The 23,513-nt window shown below is 40.9% G+C and overlaps 1 protein-coding gene across 1 annotated transcript; it reads right to left on the bottom strand.

Annotated features, from left to right (window-relative positions):
- Window positions 1–530: 530 nt before the first annotated feature.
- On the bottom strand, window positions 531–4,159 carry APOLD1 (apolipoprotein L domain containing 1). Its single transcript, XM_028491038.2, has one exon. It carries the CDS (start codon window positions 4,096–4,098, stop codon window positions 3,358–3,360), a length of 741 nt encoding a protein of 246 aa, XP_028346839.1. The 5' UTR covers window positions 4,099–4,159; the 3' UTR covers window positions 531–3,357.
- Between the last annotated feature and the right edge of the window lie 19,354 nt (window positions 4,160–23,513).

The raw sequence follows: 23,513 nt of genomic DNA, 5'->3' as shown, positions 1-23,513 counted from the left end.
CTGTGCTCCGCAACGGGAGAGGCCACAGCGGTGAGAGGCCCGCGTACCGCATCAGTGACTTGCCAGGTGAAGTCCCTTGGAGACTCCTGGGAGAGTTTTGCCTTCCTAATATAGGTGCTGCCCCTTGCCTTCCCTCTCTGCCTCTCTCTAGTGTTCGGGTTTTGTGAAGCCTAATTTGGCTGATTCTGGGATTCTTTTCAATTACTTCTCAGGTTGTAATTATGTTCAAAGGTTTGAAACTGCTGGAAGTCTGATTTCTAGATAATAAGAGAATTCCTATACATGAGTTGATAACTCTTTAAAAATTGATCTATACAGTTTGATGCTGAATATTCTAAGTAAAAATAATTAAACCTCTGCCGTTTTTCAAAGTTACTAATTTATACACAGGCAAACATGAGGTTAGGTAATTAATTCCAAGAAGATCGAGAAGTTTGAGTAAATCAATACTTTAATAAAATTTTTTTTTTAATTTTAAAGAATCAGAAGATATTTTTTTTTAAAAAAAAAGAAGAAGAAGAAGTTGGGAATTCCCTGGTGGTCCGGTTAGGACTCGGTGCTTTCACTGCCGGGCCCAGGTTTGATCCCTGGTCGGGTAAATAAGATCTCACAAGCCAGCATAGCGCGGCCGAAAAAAAGAAGAAGAAGATGTTTGAGGACTCGGCAATTTATTTCAATAAAGGGAAGGACTGATTTTGCTACAATGGGAAAAAAATGTGGAATTCAAAATTTGCTGCATTTAATGGTATCCCCATTTATCTCTGCACAATGTCTTTCTCTCAACATCTCCATTCCTTCTACTTTCTTTTCACGCCAAGGCTTTGAGTGAGAAATATATCAAGTTGACAAATTGTTTGACATATCTGATCTACAGTGCCTTCTACACCACTCTTCTCTCTCTTGTTTCTCCCAGTAAATACTTTTGACTTTGACATTTACCACATTGGAAATGACAGGTGCCTCAGGACAAATGCATCAAAGTGATTAGAATCAGAAACGTCTGCTACGGATTATCTTTTTAATAGAGTAGGATGTAGCTTTATTGAATCCTTGAAGTGCAGAACCAAATGAATCTCCTTTATTGTGAAAGAAAACAATCCAAATGACTGTAAACCCCGGAAACGAACAGAAGCACTTAAACCTTCAATATGAACATATTTATTTTTCGAACTCGGATATTTTTCTGAAGTACACTTGTACTCTAAATACCCCTTTCTTTTCTTCCCTTTACAACATACCATTTCAATCTGTTTTATAGAACGAAGGCCTTAAGGAAAAGCCTTATTCACATTCCCACAAGAGAAATAAAGAAAATGCTTGTCTCTAGGATCCATTTAACTGAACTTGACTGAAATCCTAGTAGAAGTATTTTCTAAGAGACAGTTTACAGATTTCTTACAGCTCCCAAAGTGAAAATATAACACATCACCATCATAACACAAGCTAATTTGTCTATCGCCCATAAAACCCAACTTCACAGGACATCAGGCTTCCAAGTGCTTCCTTCATATGCCTCTAATTGGTCTTCTCCCCCCTGAACTAAATAGGGAAGGCTTTTCAGGTCAAGTGTTATCTGCTGGCAAAGTCTTGTACCTTCAGGATAGATATGCTTGCATCATCTCTATATTGACAAGTCAAGCCTCCATTTGTAAGCTTAAATTCAGCTCCCGGTCTCTCTATTCAGAACTTCCCACATTTACTTAAAAGGATCATTTAAAACACTGGGGGAAAAAATGCCCCTCTGAAGGAGGGAGACTTATTCAAGGAAAGCAATGCTATTTCCAGCTCAGGGCCCACCTTAGAAAGGCAAACTCAACTTCATCTCCCGAAAAGAACCTCAGTAGTCTCCCATTCAGCAACTTGCTCTTCCTATTATTTTCTAATGTTGTGGTCAAATAAAATTAAATGTTAATAATAAACAGTAATTAAATAAGAAACTTAAAATAAATAATTAAAAAATGGTCTGGAGGTTTTCAGAGAAGGTAATAAAGGTCAATTTCCATTAAATTCACATTCCTTTCTGTACCAGTTTTTACAACGAGTGGGCAACACTGCCCTCTAAAGGGCTGATTCTGTTACATCCCTTAGTTCACCTGGTAGGAAATTGCCCCAGGAAGCGTTGACACAGCTGTCCCCACGCACCTTCTTTCTTTTACTTCTGGGACACTGTCCTTGACCTTTTGTGAATGACTCTGAAGACCACGGAGCCCAGAGAGGCTATAGACTCCGTGAAAGCTCATCAGAGGATCAGAAACCAACATCCCTTGCAGCGGTTTTCAAACCTTATCAGGCATCAAATCACCCCAAGAGCTTGTTTAAACACAGGTTGCTGCACCCCACCTCCAGAATTTCTGCCTCCTTAGAGTTGAGGCCGAGAATTTGCCTTTCTAACAAGTCCCCAGGTGATGCTGCCAGCCCAGGGGCCACACTTTGTGACCCAGACACTGTGCTTGGCACTTTATCTCACTTAATACCTCCCAACAGGGTGAGGTTTTAGCATCCATTTTACAGACCAGTAAGCCAAGTCTCAGACAGTAAACCCAGGACTAACTCAAAAGCCATTGCTCCCTATTCTAGGCTATGATGTCAGTAAATGAAGCTGTTAGTCATTTCCTCTTTCTTGGCCTCAGTTTCTTCTGCAAGGGGCCGGGACTTAGGTGACCGTTTAGTTGGTTTCCCCTCTCAGAGTACCTTGGAGGTCTGGTTATGAAGACACCCAAGAAGGTCCACTCCATCCCCAGGCTGGATCCATGAGTGGGCACGCTGAGAGGGGAGGGGACACATGTTAGCAGAAGGTGCCTCTCCTGGCTTCTGAACCCTCCTACACAGTTCCGAGAGGGTCTGATTTGCTCTGGATTCTGGATTTCTTTGTACTCAGAAACTCTGGCAGAGAGGTTTTAAAGCTGGTGTCTCCTCTTAGAGGCATTTTGAGGACTTCAAAGCCTAGTGGGGCTTGGAGAAGACCCAAAGGGTGGTGACGTCTGCAACCCTCTCCAGCCTCGGCTCAAACCACCCACCGGGGCTGGGGCAGGGATGCTGCAACACTTTTCAATCAGGAGTGCCCAGCGGTGTGAAGACTGAACGGTCATGCTAAAGGAAAAATGGTTTTCACGTCACATAGCCCACCAGGGGCAGGCAGGTAAAAAGTCCCTAGCCCTCAGCCCCAGGCAGGATGTCACAGTGATGGCAAAAGAAGGTTTGGGAGGACACATCCCCATCCCTCGCTTGAAGAACAGTTTTTCTCATCCTTTGCATTCAGCTCCTAACCCAACTTGGTGTTTTCCTGAGGGAGCTACAAATCTGGAGCATCCCATGGGGATGGTTTCTGGCCTCGGTCATTAGGGGGAAAAGATATTCTCAGAAAAACAGCCCAGCGGACTGGTTAGCAGAGATCTTGAGGTCGTGGCCACGGCTGCTCTTCGTGTAGAGCTGGACCCTGGACTCCAGTTGCTCGCCGAGCTTGTCCAGAGCCCCGGTGCAGGACTCCAGGCTCTCGGCCAGTTTCTGGATCTTGGCCTTCAGCACGGCCTGGCTAATCCTGGTGGCACCCTCGGCCCGCCTGGGGATGAGGAAACCGCGGGAGCCAAAGAAGACGATGAAGTAGACCGAGTTGTACAGCGCGATGGAGGCGTTCCTCCCGCTCTGCAGCAGCTGGCGGTCCCCGCGGCCCTGCCCGCGAAGGAAGAAGTCGAGGCAGCTCAGGATCTCGCGCATCTGGTCCTGGCAGGTGGCCGCGATCTCCTGCACCCGCCGCAGCTCCCGGGAGTTGCAGAAGATCAGGGAGAGGTCGGACGTGATGGTGACGGCCCCTCCGGCGGTGGCCACCCCCAGCCCCACGGCCGACGCCAGCAGAGAGACCCCCAGGGTGACGGGGCTGAGCGAGAGTCCCACGATGGCTGCGACCGCGCCCGCCGCGCTCAGCGAGCTGCCCGCCACGTTGGCCGCCAGGGAACGCCGGCGGAGGCGCTCGAGGCGCCGGGCCACCTCGCGCAGGCGCAGCAGCTGCCCGTGCAGCATGCCGCGGCGGTCCAGCAACAGGCCCTGGAAGCGGCGCAGCGCATCCGCGCCCCGCAGCTCCCGGGCCTCTGGCCCCTCCATACCCTGCGGGGACACGACACGCGATTAGCCCGGAGTCAAGCACAACAGCTGATTCCACCCAAGGGGAAACCGGTCATTTTCCAGTGAGTCATGTGTCAAGTTCTCGAAGACCCGTTCTATAATCTGGGTCAAGTCCTCCAGTTCTCAGGACCTTAAATCCGAGTAAGCCAATAGGAATAATGCTCTTGTCCGCTTTTTCTCCCAGGATACGCCAAGGATGGATTTCCTTATCTGTTAAATAAGGGAATGGTGGTATTAGAAGTCTACTGCAATATTGAGGCCTCTTCTCTGAAAGGTGACACTTAGCAAGCCGTATGTTGTACCCCTTTACAAGGCCCTTTCCTTACATGAAGACTGGGCTCCTAAGAGTTTTGCAATACTCTTATTGCAAAAGGGTTGTTTTTTTTTTTCTCTCTGACGAGTGAAAAACACAAGCCACCAAAAACTCAAAAATCACACTGTCTATCAAGTGTGAGGAAACTAATCTTTCTAAGTTAGATGCTCGCCTGAAGCAACTCTTCTGCTTGTTTTTCTTCCCGGCTCTTAGAATCAAGCCTAAGGTGTGGTTTGCACCACTTCTTCTAATTAGAGCTCGTCGGGTCTTCAGTAATTTCATTCTTTGATGCGTGCTTAATTAAAAATAAATTACATTAAATTAACACCACTATGTCCCTTTATTATGAAAGCTTCCTTTAAAAGTGAGGAACGATCTTAAAAGTGGCCAAATTTTTTTTTAACAACTCACTGAGGGCTACCTGTACCAAGTTGAAATGAAGCCAATTGAAGATGACTGACAGAGAGAACTGTACATCCTGGGTAAAAGTACATCCTTCCTAGTTGCCAAGAATCCCTCCCTTCATATCCACTGTACTCCTTATTATCAGGAACTTCTTGGAAAAGGCACAGAAGCCACAGAAATGGAAGATTTCACTAGTGTGAGATATCAGGGCAGAAATCATTATTCTCAACTGGAAGATGAGGAAATCGAAACACAGACACATTCTAGATGCAGCTGATTCTTCAGAGCCCAGTCTAGAATCTTGGTCTCCTGACTCCTAAGTCTTAACTTTACTTGCATGCCTCCATAATTCCACCCACCACTGACAAATTTACAGATAAAGACACCTCTGAGCAAAATGAGACAAAGTTACCCAAAATATATAATAGATCACGGATAGAACCCCAGTAGTACGAGTCCAATGGCTATTTTTCAGACAGCATCACTCTGGTCTCCCCACTTACCATTCACTTCGGGCTATCTCCAGGGAAGAAAAATCTGAGGCTGTTTCTGGATGAGCATGCTTTATAGTTCCAGAGAGCCAATGACTGCCCTGGGAAAGCCTTGTCTCATTCTGAGAATTTGCCTTTTCCTGTCCTGGCCCCTGCTGCCTTCATCCAGAAGGATGTGACATGGTGGAAAATGACACACCAGCCTTGCAGCACATCCCGTATTTAGGAAATGAACATTGTGTGTTCGCTTTCCCCCAAACGCAGGAAAAGAACCACAGGCTCTTCCCCAACTTGAAACAAGCGTTGTCATTGTCCCAGGGGGCATACCCTGCCTTTCCTCTCCTGAGAATAGCTAATGACGTTATCTGGTAGGACATCTAACGCACCCCAGGCTGACCGATTACAGTGTTTCTTGAGAGGCTACCATTACAAAATCACTTTTTAAAAAGAAAAAGGAAGGAGGGTGTTCTCTTATGTCTAACAGAGCCACTCACAACCCACTCCTGTATTTTAAAAGAAGCACCGTGAATCTGTGAGCGTTTGAAACACGTGATTCACTCTACGCGCAGCCCTCAGAATGCAGCCCTCAGAATGCAGCCCTCAGAATGCACTTACTCAGCCCACGGGAAGTGCTGCGTGCAGTTTGGGGCATCTCCAGCTGTGGAGAAGATATTGGAGGTCCCAGAAAGGGCACACCTCAAGCCAAATGCGTCAGAAGAATCAGTGGAGTCAGGCTGCACAAGGAGCTAATTGTACACTTTCAACAGCAGCAAGGGATTCGGCTTCCTGGGTTTTCATCTGAAGCAGCAATTGTAGCCCAGGCAATAGTTATACGAATGCATTCTACCCCACGTAATGACGCACGGGCTGAAGGGCAATTTTCTGGATCATTCGGGAGAGGAAAACGTGTGTAGCATCTGTGGATGCTTTCTGGGGCAATCTCACAGGTGGTGGCAGTTCAGCCTGGAAGCTTCCTACCACAGGGTCTCAGATATATCATCCTTCTTCTAACACTCTTACCTTCAAATAAGGAAGGCCAAAGTGGATTTAAGCTTAAATAATTATTGTCTCAGCTCTCTGGTTCATCTGGAAAACCTTAACAGCCATATCTTTCTGGAACACAATTAAATCCGCCACCATTATAACTAGACATTGGATAGATCAACACCATGCCATTCACTGCTACTCCCAATCATGGTCCTTTTGAACTTGATTTTTCTGAATTTGATCCAAGTCCAAATATTCTGGTAACAGCTCCTCAGAGGATAAACATAACCCTTAGTCAGATGCCTTCAGTGTCTGTCTGCGCTTTTGAGGTAAGAAGTAGGAAAATGTCTTCCTCTGACCCCATAGACATAATTACTCCAAAGGGAATGTAAGGTAGGGTGAATGGGAAATAGGGTAGGCGGGAAGTGAGACAATGTAACCCTGATTCTCAGTTCCCATATGCTCCTCTAACTGCCCTGGACATTTTCTTGTGTGTTTTGGGTTTAGATGAGCGCAAATAAATCTTTATTTCATGGATGGCAAATGGTGCTGGGACACAGAGAGGGTCATCATCTCCAGGGCATCAGTAATCATAGTACAGAACTAGGAAGAAGAGGAGAAGGTACAGGAGAATGGACAGCACGTGTACTGACCTCAGCCCACATCCTGGAATTTGTTTTTCTCTGTGTTATAAACCCATATTCTTCAGGTCTGTGTTTTTATGAAGCAAAAAGAATTCAGTCATTTGATAGTTTGGGCTTGTTGTGGTTTTACTGCTTATAAAAACCTGCTACTTCACATCATTTCTAAGAGTGGACACTTGAACATAACACTTAGATTCAGTATTTATTTACTTTCATATATTTAAGCACAATAAGAAATTTGAGGAATAATTGAAGGTATTTTGATTAAAAGTGTTATATAGGCAGTTCCTCCCAAAATCTGTGGACCGCACCCTCAAACTTCTTTTCTAAATTGTTCTTTGGGCCCTTATAACACATCCCCCCGGAGAGGTTCCATTGAAAATGGTGATTGACCTTCAGATTAGCCTTCAGATCTGTTAAACCTATGATGCAGCTAAACCATACGATTAACAGTACTAGCTTGAATTCTGAGTCCTGGAACTGTAAGGAAATACAGTGCAGGAAAGAAAAAAGGAAGAAAGCTTTTTAAGCATAGGAATCTCTAGACTTCAGCCCTGGAGAACCTAGGTCCTGGAGTGGGGTCTGAAAAATCATAGGTGATTCTGACCTGACACCAGGGCTGTGGACCACCTCTGTAAAAGCTGTGACTTTTCTGACCACTGGTTACATGGCAGCAGAAACAGTACGTACAGCTAGTAGATAGCAGTTTGTAAGTTAGGTGTTTATATAGCTAAGTTATTAACAACCCATTAGTTTGGGGCCCCTAGTTAAAACTATCACATTTTATTTTATTTTTTATTTTTATTTTTTTTGTGGTATGTGGGCCTCCCTCTGCTGTGGCCTCTCCCGTGGCGGAGCACAGGCTCCGGACGCGCAGGCTCAGCGGCCATGGCTCACGGGCCCAGCCGCTCCGCGGCATGTGGGATCCTCCCAGACCGGGGCGCGAACCCGGCTCCCCTGCATCGGCAGGCGGACGCGCAACCACTGCGCCACCAGGGAAGCCCAAAACTATCACATTTTAAAGATAAAGTGATCATTACATTCTGGGCCTCCCAGAGATCTAGAGAGGCCTGGGCCACCTCCATTTTTTAAGGGTCTCAGTGAATTTTTTTTAAAAAGAAGAAATTTTATAAACAACAAGGTCCTACTGTATAGGACAGAGAACTATTTTCAGTATCCTGATAAACCATAATGGAAAAGAATATTAAAGAAAAGAATGTATATATGTATAACTGAATCACTTTGCTGTACAGCAGAAATTTTTAAAATTAACTTTTATTGGAGTATAGTTGATTTACAATGTTGTGTTAGTTTCTGCTGTACAGCAAAATGAATCAGTTATACATATACATGTATCCACTCTTTTTTAGATTCTTTTCCCATATAGGTCATTACAGAGTTTTGAGTAGAGTTCCCTGTGCTATACAGTAGGTTCTTATTAGTTATCTATTTTACATGTAGTAGTCTGTATATGTCAATCCCAATCTCCCAATTTATCCCTCCCCCGCTTCCCCCTTGGTAACCATAAATTTGTTTTCTACACCTGTGACTCTATTTCTGTGGGGTTTTTTTTCACGTCTTTATTGGAGTATACTTGCTTTACAATGTTGTTAGTTTCTGCTGTACAACAAAGTGAATCAGCTACATGTATACGTATATCCCCATATCCCTTCCCTCTTAAGCCTCTATTTCTGTTTTGTAAATAAGTTCATTTGTACCATTTTTTAAGATTCCACATATGAGCGAGATCATACGGTATTTGTGTTTCTCTGTCTGACTTACTTAGTATGACCATCCATCCTGGTCGCTGCAGCAGAAATTAACACAACATTGTAAATCAACTATACGTCAATAAAAAATAAAAAAAGAAGAAATTTTAAAACAAGATACAAAAGTTTGTGGTTTATTTCATTTAATTGCAATGTAATATATCTTACAATGTCAACATTTTGCTATTCACAAGATAATCACAGATTTATAAAACAGTGCACTACATTGGCAGTGTGACCGGGTTTAAAGTGATGTGATGATGGCTTTTTCCTTTTAACCTTTCTCAGTATATCTCAGTGACTGTACATAGAACCCTTTTTGGAGACAATATCAAAAGTGTAAAATTGAGACAATTTGTGAATGTGAGATTTAGGCCAAAGATCTTTCAGACTTTCTTTTGTACTAGGTCCTAATGTGTACAGTCCCAAATGAACAAAAATAAGTTAAAATAATAACACACATCCACCTGAGGATCTTTGCCCATGTTTTTTGTAAATTTCATGAGCATGTAAGTGCTCTAGCACATAGTTAAACTCAAATTTGCTTGTTGAATTAAAGTATTTTGTTCTCTTGAAGAAATGTCATTATTTTCGTAATAATTTGATGAACCTGGTAGGAAATTTAGAGCTCTTATTCTTTTTTAAAAACTTTATTTATTTATTTATTTTTGGCTGTGTTGGGTCTTCGCTGGAGCGGGGGCTGCTCTTCGTTGCGGTGCACAGGCTTATTGCAGTGGCTTCTCTTGTTGCGGAGCATGGGCTCTGGGCACATGGGCTTCAGTAGTTATGGCACGCGGGCTCAGTAGTTGTGGAGCACGGGCTTAGTTGCTCCGCGGCATGTGGGATCTTCGCGGACCAGGGCTTGAACCTGTGTCCCCTGCACTGGCAAGCGGATTCTTAACCACTGTGCCACCAGGGAAGTCCCTAGAGCCCTTATTCTGCAAGATATCTGTGTTGCATGAGCTCTCAACTATTATTGTCATAAATTCATGGAGCTGCACAGGAAAGAAAAGACTCAGTGAATATTGAACGCCATCCATTTTCATTTCTCCAAATTGGCCTCTGATCTTCGTTAATGTACCCACACATCCTTAACCACTAGTGTTTAAACACTGGTCTGTGTTCTTTTTTCCATTTAACATTCCTGCAGATACACACTTCTCCATGATGACATAGTCCTCACCCCTGTCATTTTTAATAGCTATGTTATAATCCCATTGTTCGCTTAGTCATTTCCCTATTAGACACTTGGATTGCTTCCAGTTTTTTTCACTATTTTAACTAGAGTTGCCGGGAACATCTGCGTAAATTTTCCCTGTTTGGATTATTTCTTTGGGGAGTATTCACAAACAGAAAATACCAAGTGAAGGAGAATGAACATTTTCATGGTTTTTGTTGTATGCTGTCATACTGCTTTCCAGAAGAACCAATTTATAATGTTTTTAGCTTTGTAAGAATCCAGCTGCTATGACACTACTCACAGTTTTCTTATACCCATGGTTAGTTTTTTTGGTTTATTTCAGCTCCACAAACATGTATTGAATACCTACATGTGCCAGACATCATGCTAGATTCTGAGGATAAAGAGCTGAATAAGATATCATGTCTGCCATCCAGAATGGAGGCAATCCATTGGAAAGAAAGATACAGAACAAATAATTTCAATACCATGTGGAAAGTGCCAGGGGTGTATGCACCAAGGAAGCACAGGGAAAGTGCATGCCTACAAAGCACTGGGTACAACCTTCTAGAAGCACTGAGATTGAGCTGAACCTTGAGAGTTGAACAGAAGTGACTATTTGGACAAAAATTAGGAGGAAGAAGAGGGCAAGCTAAGAGAACAGAATGGACAAAGGCATGGTGCAGTGTTCGGGATGCTTTAGGCAGTTTCCTATTTCTCAGCATAAAGTGGGAAACTGGGGATGTCCAGGGATGAGGCTGAAGGGATAGGTAGGAGGCAAGTCATGATGGCTCTCAAATGCCATGTCGGGGAGAGGAAACTATCGAAGGCTTTTAATCTGTGGCTAAGGTTAGATTTGACATCACTGACAGATGTGAGGGGGTGGATTTCAGAGGCACACAGCTAAAAGCCAGGAGATAGTTAGAAGGCAGTTGAAGTAGATGAACAAGATCAGCATGGGTTTGGACAGTGTTGGTAGAAGAATGGAATGGATAATGTAAAATATATATTTTGGAAGCAAAATTTGGCAAATCGTTCTGAAAGCTTCTGCTCAGACATGATACCCATCATATCCACTTACATTCTTTTGGTCAGTCAAGTCACATGGCCAAGACAAGGTCAATGGGTTAGAGAAGTAGACCTCTCCCATAGGAGGAGGCAAGAGAAAGAAATGCAAACCGTCAGACCGTCTACCAGAGTGCTTTCCTCGTAAGGGAGATATGCCGAGATGAACTGTGACACCACCAACCATTTCATATTGTCCTTTCCTTCATCAGTTATTTCTTTGGAATTGCAGTCTCCACATGGGTATGGAAAGAATCTCACCCTGGCCAGTATAAACAAACTATTGCTGTGAGTCTGAGGGAACATGCTTGAGATTGGGAAAGGACCAAGGAGTTCTGTAGTACCAGAGCTGGAAGAACAGCAGCTGTTCTGTAGTTGGAATGACCTGTTCGGGTGTCACTGACCAACCACTGTTCTTTCTTGTCCTTGCATCAGAATCAAAGTTCTAGGAGTGACCCCTGGATTGGCTGAGCTTAGGTCAAGGGCCCATTCCCTGGCTGTACTGGGTGGTTAGAGAAAGGGTAAATCACCTTCAGCTTCCAAATGGAAAATAGTAACAGAACTTTACCCTCCCACCAACACTACATATAGTCAGACAGAAAAAAATTCACACTAGGAAATTATGGTTGGGGTGGTGTATTAGGGAGAGGGAAACTGATGCTTGGAGGAAAAAAAGCAAAAGAAAACATCTTTGTTTTTTATCTAATTTGACCCACCTGGAGTTTATTATAGTACATGGTGGGAGTTAAGCTATTCTTGCCCAGAATGATCACTTTTATAAAATAGTAATATGCTTTTCTATAGATGTGTTATTGCTGTCTTTGTCTTTTATTGATTTGTTTCTGTTGTTTACATCTACTTCTAGAAACTCTATTCTATTTTACTGATCAGTTTACCTGTTTTTAATTCAATATAATATAATTTTGAAAATCACTGCTTGATAATAGGATTTTTCTTTTTAAAGAGAGACTCTATCATAATTGCCTCTTCCTGGAAAATCTTGCTTGTTCTTCCGCACAAATCTGACATTGGGAGCTCTTCAATTGTCCCAGCCTCCCTAACGTGATCAACTGGAGCCAGTTTAAGTTTGTTCCACTTTCTCTCCCACAGGTGTGCACACCTGCACAGAATACCTGGGATCATGTGGGTGAAACATACATCACATCATTAATACAGAAGTGTTGGCCCCATGGGCCCTATTATAGTAACATCCTTACCACATGCCTTTTCCTCTGGTGCCAGAAAGACTGCAGCTGAGTCCACATCCCTTCGATAGCCATAAAGATTCTCTCATCTCCCAGGACACAGGGAAACAATTACCTTTGTCTCTTCCTTTCCCAGGCTTACTCATTTTCTCCCAAGTTAGACATATGCAACAATCATTGCAACCTGGATTATAACACCTGCTTGTTCTGTATATAGAGAAGCATAATAAATCTTAAGTGCTCCCTCAAATCTCAGATATTTGAATAGTTTCATTTTTAGCATGTCTCTTACAGACAAGAGAATGTTAGATGTTGGTTTTCTTTTTTAACTTTGTTTAAAGCCTATTTTTAATAAGAAGAATTCAGTCATTCCACATTAAACAGTATAGTGAAGCAAGGATGTATATTCCAACACCCTGAAAGTTGATTGTTCATGTTCTAGTTTTTGCTTTTTTAAAAATAAATGGTTACTATAGTGGGTTTTCGACTCTATTTGCTTTTGAGTTAGATGAGAAAATAACTTTTCATAACCTACTTTTCCCCTAAAAATTTAGCACTTTAAAAATTATTTCTGCCTTTACTTTCTATGCTAAAAAAAAAAGTTTAAACCACCTTTGAAAAAGAGGGAAAGCAGATTCCTATAAGGTAGACCTCTATGTATACAGTGAAAACACGGGGCTTGAATACTGAGTCTGTGGTTCCTGTGTGACTTTAGGCAACTCACTTAACCTCTCTGAGCCTCAATTGCCTTTACAGAGTTTTCGTGATTAAATTAGAAATTGAATGTGGAATCCTTTTGAGATCTAGAAATTTGGATGTAAATATAAGTTATTGGTACCTTTTCCCAAACCAGTGACTATTTGTGATTTCTGATGACCTTGTACCCTTTTATTTATTTACTTTTAATTTTTATTTATTTATTTATTTAGGCTGCGTGGGGTCTTCGTGGCTGCACGCGGCCTTTCTCTAGCTGCGGTGAACGGGGGCTACTCTTCGTTGCGGTGCGCGGGCTTCTCATTGCGGTGGCTTCTTTTGTTGCAGAACACGGGCTCTAGGAGCACAGTCTTCAGTAGTTGTGGCCCGTGGGCTCAGTAGTTGTAGCTCGAGGGCTCTAGAGTGCAGGCTCAGTAGTTGTGGCGCACGGGCTTAGTTGCTCCACGGCATGTGGGATCTTCCTGGATCAGGGCTGGAACCCGTGTCCCCTGCATTAGCAGGCAGATTCTTAACCACCGTGCCACCAGGGAAGTCCTAGCCTTTTAAATAGTTCAACATTTGTACTTGATTATTCTGATAAGATATTATTTATCAGCTGATTTTATTTTTTAATCAGTATGTTACCATTACCTTTCTGTGGCTCCCTCAGAAATATCTTTATTTTTCAGCTATGGGGCAATTCAAAAGTGATTTTTAGCTTTTATCAATTTATAGTGTTCTCACTCTTTTTGCAACTGTCGTAAGTAGCTTGGGAACATATGCCCTACCGTTGATTTAACGATATCTCTTTATCTCCATCCAGAGAATTCCAGGATCTGTGTCTGTATTGTGTTACATGATCCTACTCACTGACTGTAGCCAGGTAGACCAGAGGTGGACATCAGAACCAAACTTGGCCAGTCAGAGTCTTTCTCATGGGATTTTGGAATTTGGACCTAGAGAGACTTAAGTTAGTCTTCTCAGTGGCTGGAACTGAAATATCAAGACCTGTGGGGAAGCTACATTTTGCCCATTATGTGCCCCCAGAGCAGAGAGAGTTTGTTTGCTGAGAAAAATAAGGAGACAGGACCTGAAAGGCAAACAGAAAGAAAGTCTTAATCTTTATTTCTTTTATTTAACTTTTATTTCCCTGTTCCATGAGCCATCCTGTAGCCTTATTTTTTTTTAACTCCGCCTTTATTCTTTGAATAATCTTGATTGCTTTCTGATCTTTGCAACAAAGAACTATAACCAACACCAGAGCGGATAAGATTGACTCTTTTACTTTAACATTAAAAAATAATAATAACAGATTTTGGGGGGTGTTTATGCAGTGCCCTTAAGTGAATTAACTGTTTAACAACCATTTAGGGGTTTCTCCTACCTTTGTCTTCATATTAGGCATAACAGTGCTTTCTTTTCGTGGAAAATGTAGTTTATTTTCCTAACCACAATAGAAATACTTGTAATAAATTCATATAGTATAAGAATGTCGAAAAGTTAGAAAGTTTTCCCCCTCCATCTGTTTTCACCCTCTAGAAGTAATATGAAGGTTTATAGTTTCCTATGTGTTCTTCATAACGTCTTCAATTATACAAATATGTGGCTGTGATTTTCTTTTACAAAATAGCATAGTGTTTATGGATTGCTGTGCAAATTTTTTTCCACTGAGAAAATATGACCTTAATATTGTGCTAGTCATTCTCTATCTCCACAGTTATTTTTTGCCCTTTTCCTCTGCCTGCTCTGTGCCCCAGCAGCCTGTCTCCTGTGTACTGCCTCACTCAGCTTCCACTGCCAGACGCTTCTGATTGGGTCCAGCCCATGGGACATAACAGCAACAGATCACAGCCTAAGAGGAAAGAAGTCAGAGTATTCCTTCCCTGCTTTCCCTTGCTTCAGCTCTGTCTTTTGCAATACAGTTGGCCCTCCATACCCGCAGGTTCCACATATATCCCTGTGAATACAGAGGACCAACTGAAAGGGACTAGAGCATCCACAGATTTTGGTATCCGTAGGGGGTCCTGAAACCAATCTCCCATGGATACTGAGGGATGCCTGTAGCTGAATCCCTCGTTGGCTATAGTTCCACTGGGTGGCCCTGCCCCTATGTTCCAAATTTCACTGTACTCCTATTATTTTTTAATTTTATTTTTTTATTGAAGTAGAGTTGATTTACAACGTTGTGGCAATCTCTGCTGTACAGCAAAGTGACTCAGTTATACACATAGCGACATTCTTTTTTTAAAAATTTATTTATTTTATTTATTTTTTGGCTGTGCTGGGTCTTCAATGCTGCGCGCGGGCTTTATCTAGTTGCGGCGAGCAGGGGCTCCTCTTCGTTGCAGTGTGCGGGCTTCTCACTGCGGTGGCTTCTCTTGTTGCGGAGCATGGGCTCTAGGCACACGGGCTCAGTAGTTGTGGTGCGAGGGCTCAGGAGTTGTGGCTCATGGGCTCTAGAGCGCAGGCTCAGTAGTTGCAGCGCAGGGGCTTAGTTGCTCCTCCACGGCATGTGGGATCTTCCTGGACCAGGGCTCAAACCCGTGTCCCCTGCATTGGCAGGCAGATTCTTAACTACTGCACCACCAGGGAAGCCCTAGACATTCTTTTTCTTATATTCTTTTCCATTATGGTTTATCACAGGATATTGAATATAGTTCCCTGTGCTATACAGTAGGACCTTGTTGTTTATCCATCCTATATATAATAGTTACCATCTGCTAATCCCAAACTCCCAGTCCTTCCCTCCCTCTCCCCCCTCCCCCTTGGCAACCACAAGTCTGTTCTCTATGTCTATGAATCTGTTTCTGGTATTTATGTCCTCTTTTATGTACCTTAAGGCCTCTCTTAAGCCCTAGAATGGTAATAGCTTTCCACTACTACTAGTCTGTAGGTACGTCCTCATCCCTTCTTTGTTTGCTTAACACTGCTCAACCTTTGTAAGTAAACTGTTCCTTAAAATTTCTTCCTTTGACCCATCTGGGGGTGAGTTCTGTTTCCTCCTGGGACCCTCTCTTATACAAACATTTTTCTGAGGTGATACACGTAGCTGTCGCTCATCCTAGGGACAGGTCATGATTTATTTAACCATTCTTTTATTGATGGACATTTATCATATTTTCAGTTGCATTGTTTATTACAAACAATGGTTCAGCCACCATCTTTGTGTGTGGGTATGTGTATTTGTGTGCAAACTCCTGGTGAGTATTTTTGTAGGAGAGATTCCTAAAACTGGAATTGCTGAAACAAAAACATACTAATTTTAAATTTGATAAATACTTTCTCTCCCTCCTGGGCAGAGAGTCAACAGTTTCCTCTCCCTGAAACATACTTACATTTAATGAGCAACAAACAAGCTATAGCTATGATGAATGAAAAAGTAAGGCTCTGGTAAAACATGCATGTTTAGACCATTAATCCAAAAGAAATCATGGATATTTTAAAACCTAAAAATAAAGTAAGTCTTTGTAAAGGAGTTTCTGAATCCTACAGCTATTCAGACAATGTAATCCTTCAATCAGCTTTATTTCAAGGAAAGAGAACAATTTCTGACTGTTTGAACTAATCTGACCAGAAAAAGTTCCTGTAGTCCCTAAGTGTATTAGATTAAGCCCATGATTAAGAATAAAATCCAAAGAACATTCTGATGGTAAGTTTCAGAGTACATTCACATAATATGCAGCTTCCATTTGGGGCCCAGATACCGCGATGTTTGCTGCTACATTCTAGGTTTAAGTTTACAAGATTTAATATCTGAAAAGCAGAGATAGATTCAAGAATCCAAGACAGGGGCTTCCCTGGTGGCGCAGTGGTTAAGAATCAGCCTGCCAATGCAGGGGACACGGGTTCCATCCCTGGTCCGGGAAGATCCCACATGCCGCGGAGCAACTAAGCCCGTGAGCCACAACTACTGAGCTGCGCTCTAGAGCCCGCGAGCCACAACTACTGAGCCTGCGTGCCACAACTACTGAAGCCCGTGTGCCTAGAGCTCGTGCTCCACAACAAGAGAAGCCACCTCAAAGCGGTTTCTGGGAAAGATGTCAGTATAAATAACCTTCCTTTGGGAAGGAGATATTAAATTCCGCCCGTGCACGGAAACGAAAAGTAGCCTCCCCTCGCTGCAACTAGAGAAACCCGCACGCAGCAACAAAGACCCAACGCAACCAAAAATTAATTAATTAATTAATTAAATTAAGAAAAAAAAAAAAGAAGCCAAGAAAGAGACGTTCATTGAGCATTGTACGTAATAAATTAAAAATAATCTAAATTTCCACCAGTCTGGAAATGGTTAAATTTCGGTACATCCTTACTATGGAATTTTATGCTGCACTTTTAAAATGCACTCCCTTGATTATGAGCAAATTTGAGCACCTTTCATATACTTAGGGTGGGTTTTTTTTTTTTCATTGAAAGTGAATATTTTAAAGTTTAGTGACTATAAAATGCAATTTTGAAGATGATTGTAGGCAATTTTGTGGGGGAAAAAAAACAAGAAAACAAACAAATCAGTAAAAGCATATTAGAAAAATTACCTCAGTTAGAAAAATACCAGTGACCCAATATTAGAAGATACGGCTAAGAAACTGATTAAAGCATGCGAATGCATATCAAGACTACTGAATTATTCTGCTTATTGTATTTTTAAATATTCAGATAATTAATATGAAGATTTTTTAACTTTTGTTTTAATATTTGTATACATAATTTTTTAGAAAGAAATAAAATTTTTTTAAAAAACTATTTGTCAATAAGTAAATATTCCAAAAATTATACAACTTTAATTACTTTAGTGACCTCTTTCACTCTCAAGAGTCCTAGTTTGGATGATGAATTATATGGTCACACACAATATGGTGTGAACTCCAGTAAGTGATTCCATAATCAAAGTCCTTTGGTCCTCATTTCACAGATTGGTGAAAAATTGTACAATTCTTTTTCTAAACAAGTATACAACGTTTAATATATCTATGCATCCTTTTTGCTTGTAATTATCTGTTTCATTGATTAACGGGCTCAGTTGGGATTAGTTTTAGTTATGTAGAACAAAACCAGTTAGAAGAAACTAGACAGAAGTTTATTTCAATCACAATATAAAATGTAATACGTGGTAAAGCTAGGATTTGATTCAAAATCTGTGCTCTTATTCACTGCATGGTGTATAGCAGTTACAATGTGTTCAACTGTAAGTAACTGTAAGGCATGTTATCACACATGCAAAATGAGTCTTCTATGGGAACATATACAGTTGTGTTTGAGCTTCTTTTCAAAATAGTTTCAATTCTCTTGGATAAGTTAGATACATGCTCTACTTCCATACTGTTAACTTCAATAAGTATTATTGAATACCTAATAGTAGAAAAGTAATCCATGAATTGTAGTAGGATATAGAATGAATAAAGTATGATTTCTGTCTTTAAGTATCTTAGATTATAATAAGCTTAAAGATAATTATCATCATTTAAGCCTGTGACATAATTTTATTTTGTGAGTAGAATAAGTTTCAAGAAGCACCTAGATCTATCAGCCAGTAATTCTCCTATGGAGAAAAACAGCAATTGCATCAAAATTTAAGATGTTCCAGTAGTGTATGTCCTTTTTTACATTTAAAATAAAAACCCAGGGCTTCCCTGGTGGCGCAGTGGTTGAGAGTCCGCCAGCCGATGCAGGGGACACAGGTTCGTGCCCGGCCACAACAGTGAGAGGCCCGCGTACCGCAAAAAAATAATAAATAAATAAATAAATAAATACCCAGTCCAAGTTTATTTAATAAAGATGCTGTCCTAATTGGCAATCTGTGTGGAAGAAAACAAAGTTAGATCCCTTCCTCACAACGTGTATCAAATTCCAGATGGACCAAAATTTTAAAAAGAAATATTAAAGAAAACAGCAAACACGGCAGAAAACAAGATAGAAAACTTGAGAGCCTAAAGGAAAAGACAAATGTAATTCATCATAGAAAAATAAATGTAAGTTAACATGACAAAAGACACCAGAAATGAAGTCAAAACACAAATGATAGTGTGAAGGAGCAATAATGGAAATCACAGATCAAGGGTTATATCCCTTAGGGTAGTTTTTGTTTTTGTCTTTTTCCCCCCCATATCCTTCTATATGGATTATCTGTTCATTATCTCCTTTGCCTATATTTCTATTGGGTTGCCTTTTTTTCTTATCTATATATAGAAGGTTTATTATGACATGGATACTAATTCTTGTTATGTATGTAGCAAATATTTACTCCCATTAAGTTGCTTGTCTTTTTCTTTTAATTTATTTATTTTTTATTTATTTATTTTCGGCTGTATTGGTCTTTGTTGCTGTGCGCAGGCTTTCTCTAGTTGCGGCAAGCGGGGGCTACTCTTCGTTGTGGTGCAAAGGCTGCTCATTGCAGTGGCTTCTCTTGTTGCAGAGCATGGTCTCTAGGCACACAGGCTTCCACAGTTGTGGCTCGCGGGCTCTAGAGTGCAGGCTCAGTAGTTGTGGCTCATGGGCTTAGTTGCTCTGCGGCATGTGGGATCTTTCCAGACCAGGAATCCAACCCGTGTCCCCTGCATTGGCAGGTGGATTCTTAACCACTGCGCCATCAGGGAAGTCCCTAAGTTGCTTGTCTTTTAATTTTACTCATGATGTTTTGTAGTCCTGACATCATGTAATCAAATTATCAACCTATCAGTATGGCTTTTGCCTTTCTGTGTCTTCTAATAATAATAGACTCTTCTAGGTTCTTAATATGACCGTAATTAATATTTGTGAATAGTAAGAAGTAGAAATTTAATATCTCCTTCCCAAAGGAAGGTTAATTATCCTGACATCTTTCCCAGAAGCCGCAGTGAGTGAATGTCTTCTTGCCTTTTATGGACTCTGGTCATTCTGATCTCTAAACTAGTCACTGTGGGCTGGGTGACTGGATATGCTGATTGGCTTAAGTTAATCAAGGCAGCAACGGAGCTGAAGATGAGGTCAGTCCATCTCAACACACTTCAGTAAGGCTCAGTGAGTGGGGAATGATAGTCAAAATAAATTTGGGGAAACTGTTCCTAGTAGAAATGTTACCATGCATGTTAGCCTCAGACTCTAACCCCCCCTTCCCTGAGAGAATGTAAGCTGTGGGGAAGTGTTATCTTTGTCTCACAGAAAACCACCAGAAGAGAAAAACAGGAGGCCACCAGAACTGGTTAGAACACGCTAAACCCAAGATGGTGGAAGACCTGATCTCCAATAGGCCTTGAGCCCCTTTAGCATACATTAGCATCCTAAATGACATACCCACCTGCCGCCATAACAGGAAGTAGTGGACCATAGAAGGCAGAAAAAGAGGTGGCACCTCAGTTCCAGGAAGAGCCCCACCTATTCCCAGAAAACCAATGCTTATGCTTCCCCCTCACTAACCCTACCTTTAAAGATCTTGCCTTGATGACCCCTGATGAGAAGTTGATTTGCAAACTAAGTTCCCAGTTCTTCATTCTCTGGTCATTGAATAAAGCTTGTGCTGTTTCAGTCTCCCAGAGAGTGTCCTTCAATATAGGTCTTCACCACTAGGTCAGCTTCATCGGAGAGCAGATATTTTCATGCCTTTCCATTCAGAGTCTCCCCTTTGCTCTCAGAGTTCGTTCTTCTGCCTTGTGTTTCAGTTCTCCAGAGAAACAGAACCAATAGGATATATATAGAGAGAAAGAGTTAAGGAATTTTAAGGAATTGGCTCACAGGATTCCAGGTGCTGGCAAGTCTGAAATTTGTAGAAGAGGCTGGCAGGCTAGAAATTCAGAGAAGAATTGATGTTGCAATTTTGAGTGTGAAATGTGCAAGCAGGAAACTCAGGCAGGGGTAGACACTGCAATGTTCAGGCAGATTTGCCTCTTCTTTGGAAAACTTCATTCCTTGCTTTTTAGGCCTTCAACTGATTGGATGAGGCCCACCCACATTATAGAGAGTAATCTGCTCTACTCAAAGTCTATCAATTTAAATGTAAATCACATCTAAAACGTACCTTCATAGCAACATCTAGACTGGTATTTGACCAAACAACTGGGCACCAGAGCCAAGTCAGGTTGACCCATAAAATTAACCATCACATGCCTCATTCTCTAATTCGTGGTCCCTTGTTGCCAGCAGGTCCAAGGGGACCTCCTCTTCCTCCTGCTTCTCCAGAAATCATGTATGGACCACTCCAGAATCCTTCCCACCAAAGGATTTTTCCCTGGCCTACCATATCTTTCAGCAGCGATGAGACATACCCATCCACCAAATGTTTGCCTCCTTTTACTCCCCCATGTACTGTATCACTGCACTATCTCTTTATCCTGACAGAGTGGGTGCTCTTCCGGGCTGATGCAGCTTTCAATCAAACCTCCTACTGAACTAGAGACTTTTAAAAAAAATCTCTTTTCAAAATTAATTTTGAACTGTGGCTCATTTTTAATTTAGGAAATTGCTGTTACTTAAGTGATTATATTTTTACCCAAATGGAAAAGTTATAGAATTGTGATTCTTACAGTAGTGTTCCTGTAAACAAAGTTGACTTAAATTTTTTTTTAATTTAAATTAAAAAAAAAAAAAGGTTGTTGGTTTACTGCTGTTTTCCCAGCTCCCAGAACTGTGCCTTGCATGTAATAGGAGCTCAATAAGCATCTGTTGAATGAATCTGTTAACATAGTGAATTCGTCACATTCTCATTTAGACTCTTCTTGCATTCTAAGATAAATTCTAATCAGTCACGATGCATTATTCATTCAGAATACATCTAAATTAAATCTAGTTCTTGAGTGATTGATTCTTCTGTGTTCCATACGTGATTGGGCCTGTTTCTTTTCTTATGCTGTCTTTGTCCTTGCTGGTATCAGAGTTAAGTCGGGCTTATAAAATGAATCACATAGCTTTCCATTTCATTCTGTGCTCTGGAAAGACTTGGAGAGGATGGGAATTATCTGTTCCTTGACTACTTGGGAAAACTCATTGTAAAACATTTGGTCCACATGCCTTTTTGGTGGGTATTTCTTAGACAACCATTCCATTTCTTCTGTGGTTATTGGCCTGGTCAGGTTTCCACTTCTTGCGCATTCAGTTTTTAAAATTTAGGTAGTCTTCAATAATTGTTCGCTTTTAAAAATATATTGTTATACATTATATATAACATTGTTTAAAATCTCCTCTATATCAGCATTATGTCTCTTTTTTAATCCCAGCGTAAATTTTATCTTTTCCTTTCTCTTGATTAAACTTCACAAAATTTATCTAATTGCTTTTTCTTCTCAAAGAACCTGTTCTTCATTTTTATTCATTTAGGGTTGCCAGATTTAGCTAATAAAAATATAGAATATAAGTATGTGCCCTCATTAGTTTACCATTTTATCATTTTTTTTCTTTTCCTTTCTTTGTTTTTTGTTTTGATTTGTTTTGTTTTGTTTTTCCTAGCTCCTTGGGTTAAAAGCCTAGGCATTTATTTTCAGTCTTTCTCATTTTCTAAAAATGTGTTTAAACCTACAGAGATTTTCTTCTTTCATCCCATTCCATGGGTTTTTGTTCAAGTCTAAATAATTTGTAACTTCTATCATTACTTTCTCTTTAATCCAAGATTTATTTAGATGTCTCTTTTTACTTTTAATTGTTAAGTGTGTATATAGCTTTGGGGATGGTTCTTTTTATCCTCAGTTTCTGATTTTATTACATTGTAATCATTGCATGTGGCCTGAAATCTGTCAAGATTTTCTTTATGGTCAAGTACCCGCTTCCCAAATTTTTTGGTATTGTGACACATGTGGAAAACCATATTTGTGCATCTAATTGAGGTAAACCAAAAGGAATTGAGAGTCCCAGATAAGAATGCTAGTGCGGGACTTCCCTGACAGTCCAGTGGTTAAGAATCCACGCTTCCACTGCAGGGGGCAGGGGTTCAATCCCTGGTCAGGGAACTAAGATCTCGCATGTCCCATGGTGCGACCAAAAAAAAAAAAAAAATGCCAATGGGAGTCAGGCCACAGTCCCCAAAAGCCTCTGGCCCATCCTGGATCCCATTCAGTCACCCACGGTATACAACTTGAAAAACGTGCTCAGTTTTTGTGAATGTTTTATGTGTATTTGAAAAGAATGCTGTTTCTCTTCTTGCTGATACGTGCATATATATGTATACGTTTGCATATATGTTTAAGATTTCAATGGTCTGACTCAAATCCTCTGTAGTTACTTCTTTTGATCTGTTTTCTTGGTGATCACATCCACCTCTTTTACCGCTAGTGGTAAACACTATCCTGCATTTGGTGCTATCATTCCATGCATTTTATTATGCTTTAAGTACTACGTATTTAACGTGAATCAGTATATAGTATTCAATCGTCTGTTTTAAATTTTATATAAACTGTATCTTACTGAATATCTTTTTTAGCAATTTGCTTTTTTCATTCAATATATTTGCAAAAGCCATCCCTATACTGAATGTGTAGCTCAAGTTTAATCATAATCTAATCAGATTCTTTTGTAATAATCTTTATTAATGAATCCAATTTAACTACTCATTTTCCTATTGATGTATATTTCTAATATATGTTTCTATTTTTTTTTACTTTTACTATGCTGCTCTGAACATCCTTGTCCAAGTCTTACTGACTTACTATGACAAGAGTTTCTCTAGAGTACATTCTTCAGAGTG

Source organism: Physeter macrocephalus, chromosome 6 (assembly GCF_002837175.3).
Source record: "Physeter macrocephalus isolate SW-GA chromosome 6, ASM283717v5, whole genome shotgun sequence".
Lineage (NCBI taxonomy): Eukaryota > Metazoa > Chordata > Mammalia > Artiodactyla > Physeteridae > Physeter > Physeter macrocephalus.
Note: the sequence above shows the minus strand (reverse complement) of the source record. Positions and strands in the feature narration are given on the sequence as shown.

Excerpts from the sequence above, each read along its gene's own strand:
- APOLD1 (XM_028491038.2), bottom strand. The coding sequence starts at position 4,098 with ATGGAGGGGCCAGAGGCCCGGGAGCTGCGGGGCGCGGATGCGCTGCGC.